This window comes from Apodemus sylvaticus, chromosome 1, assembly GCF_947179515.1.
Source record: "Apodemus sylvaticus chromosome 1, mApoSyl1.1, whole genome shotgun sequence".
In the NCBI taxonomy this organism is placed as follows: domain Eukaryota; kingdom Metazoa; phylum Chordata; class Mammalia; order Rodentia; family Muridae; genus Apodemus; species Apodemus sylvaticus.
The window spans coordinates 122,550,499-122,552,013 of record NC_067472.1 but is presented as its reverse complement, the minus strand read 5'-3'; the positions used below and the strand labels follow the sequence as shown (position 1 = coordinate 122,552,013).

Below are 1,515 nucleotides of genomic sequence, written 5' to 3'. Positions count from 1 at the left end.
TATATTTAGGAAACAATATTTATTAAGATAATAGTATTCATGTGACAGCTATTATTATGTAAATTAATTCTAAGTGCTTAACATCATACCATACCATTTGAAAGACAGCCACATACATGTGTATTAACAACTAAGCATAATAAAACATAGGAAACCAAAATAAAATAGTTGACTTTTCACAAATAAAGGTCAGTTTTAGTGAACAGAAATAAAAACTGTCAAGACCAGTGCTAGTGATATATCAAAGAATATAAGTTATTCTCAGTTGCTGCTCTTCTCTTTCAGATAAATTTATACTTTGAGACTATGGCTAACTCTACCCTGGTGACTGAGTTCTTCCTGGAAGTTTTTGCTGAGACTTGGGAGCTCAGAATCCTACTCAGTGTGCTGTTCCTGTTGGTGTACCTGGGCAGCCTTTTAGGGAATCTTATCATCATCATTGTTACTACAATTGACCAGACCCTGAACACACCCATGTACTTCTTCCTCAGGAATCTTTCCATTTTAGACATGGGATATGCATCTGTTACTGTGCCCAATGCTTGTATCAACTCTTTCACTGATCAGAGGAATATGTCTGTTGCTGGGTGTGCAGCACAAATCTTTTTGTTCTTCTTTTGTGCATGTGTAGAGGTTCAGTTTCTAACCGTCATGTCCCAGGACCGCTATGTGGCCATCTGTAAGCCTCTCCTCTACCCTATGATTATGAACCATCAATTCTGTGTTCAGATGACAGTGGCTTCCCTACTTACCTCTCTTATCCTTGCAGGTGTGCACACTTTCAAAACATTCCAGCTGTCCTTTTGCCACTCTAATGTAGTCCCTCAGTTCTTCTGTGATATTCCCTCTTTGCTGAGGCTTTCTTGCTCTGACACCTTTAACAACAAGCTCTTACTTCTTCTGACTGCCATTGGGCTCAGTGGTAGCTGCTTTATCTTCATTGCCATATCATATGTTCGCATATTATCAACTGTCTTGAAGGTTCCTGTCAAAGGAGAGAGAGGGAAAGCCTTTTCCACCTGTGTCCCTCACATTATTGTAGTGTCCGTGTTTCTTAGTTCTGGTGCCTATGCATACCTAAGACCTCCAGCAATATCAGAAGTAGTTGAGGATATGACTCTTTCTGTATTTTATACCATTGTTCCACCATTTTTAAACCCTATTATCTATAGTCTTAGAAACAAACAGATAAAAAAGGCTGTGAAGAAAAGAATATTCAGATTTTCCATAATTGAATAGAATAAAGAAAAATATCGACACTCAAATATGCACACACACATCCAAGCATTTTTAGACTATTTATGGGAGAGGTTTTTTTTTTACATAATATATACTGCTTATAATTTCCCCTCCCTCTGCTCATACATTTTCCTTGCACCTCACCTGTCCTACCATCCTTATACTCCCATCCATGGCCTCCAATATGTACATAATAAAAGAAAAAAGAAGCCTTGATGACACATTTTGTGGCAAGAAACTGTAATGTTACCTTTGAGTTTGATTTCTTTTGTCCAT

General features: G+C 37.8%; 1 protein-coding gene across 1 annotated transcript; it reads left to right on the top strand.

Annotated features, from left to right (window-relative positions):
* The first annotated feature begins 306 nt into the window (after positions 1-306).
* LOC127681616 (olfactory receptor 14C36-like) lies at positions 307-1,239 on the top strand. Its single transcript, XM_052178090.1, has one exon. It carries the CDS (start codon positions 307-309, stop codon positions 1,237-1,239), a length of 933 nt encoding a protein of 310 aa, XP_052034050.1.
* The last annotated feature ends 276 nt before the right edge of the window (positions 1,240-1,515 follow it).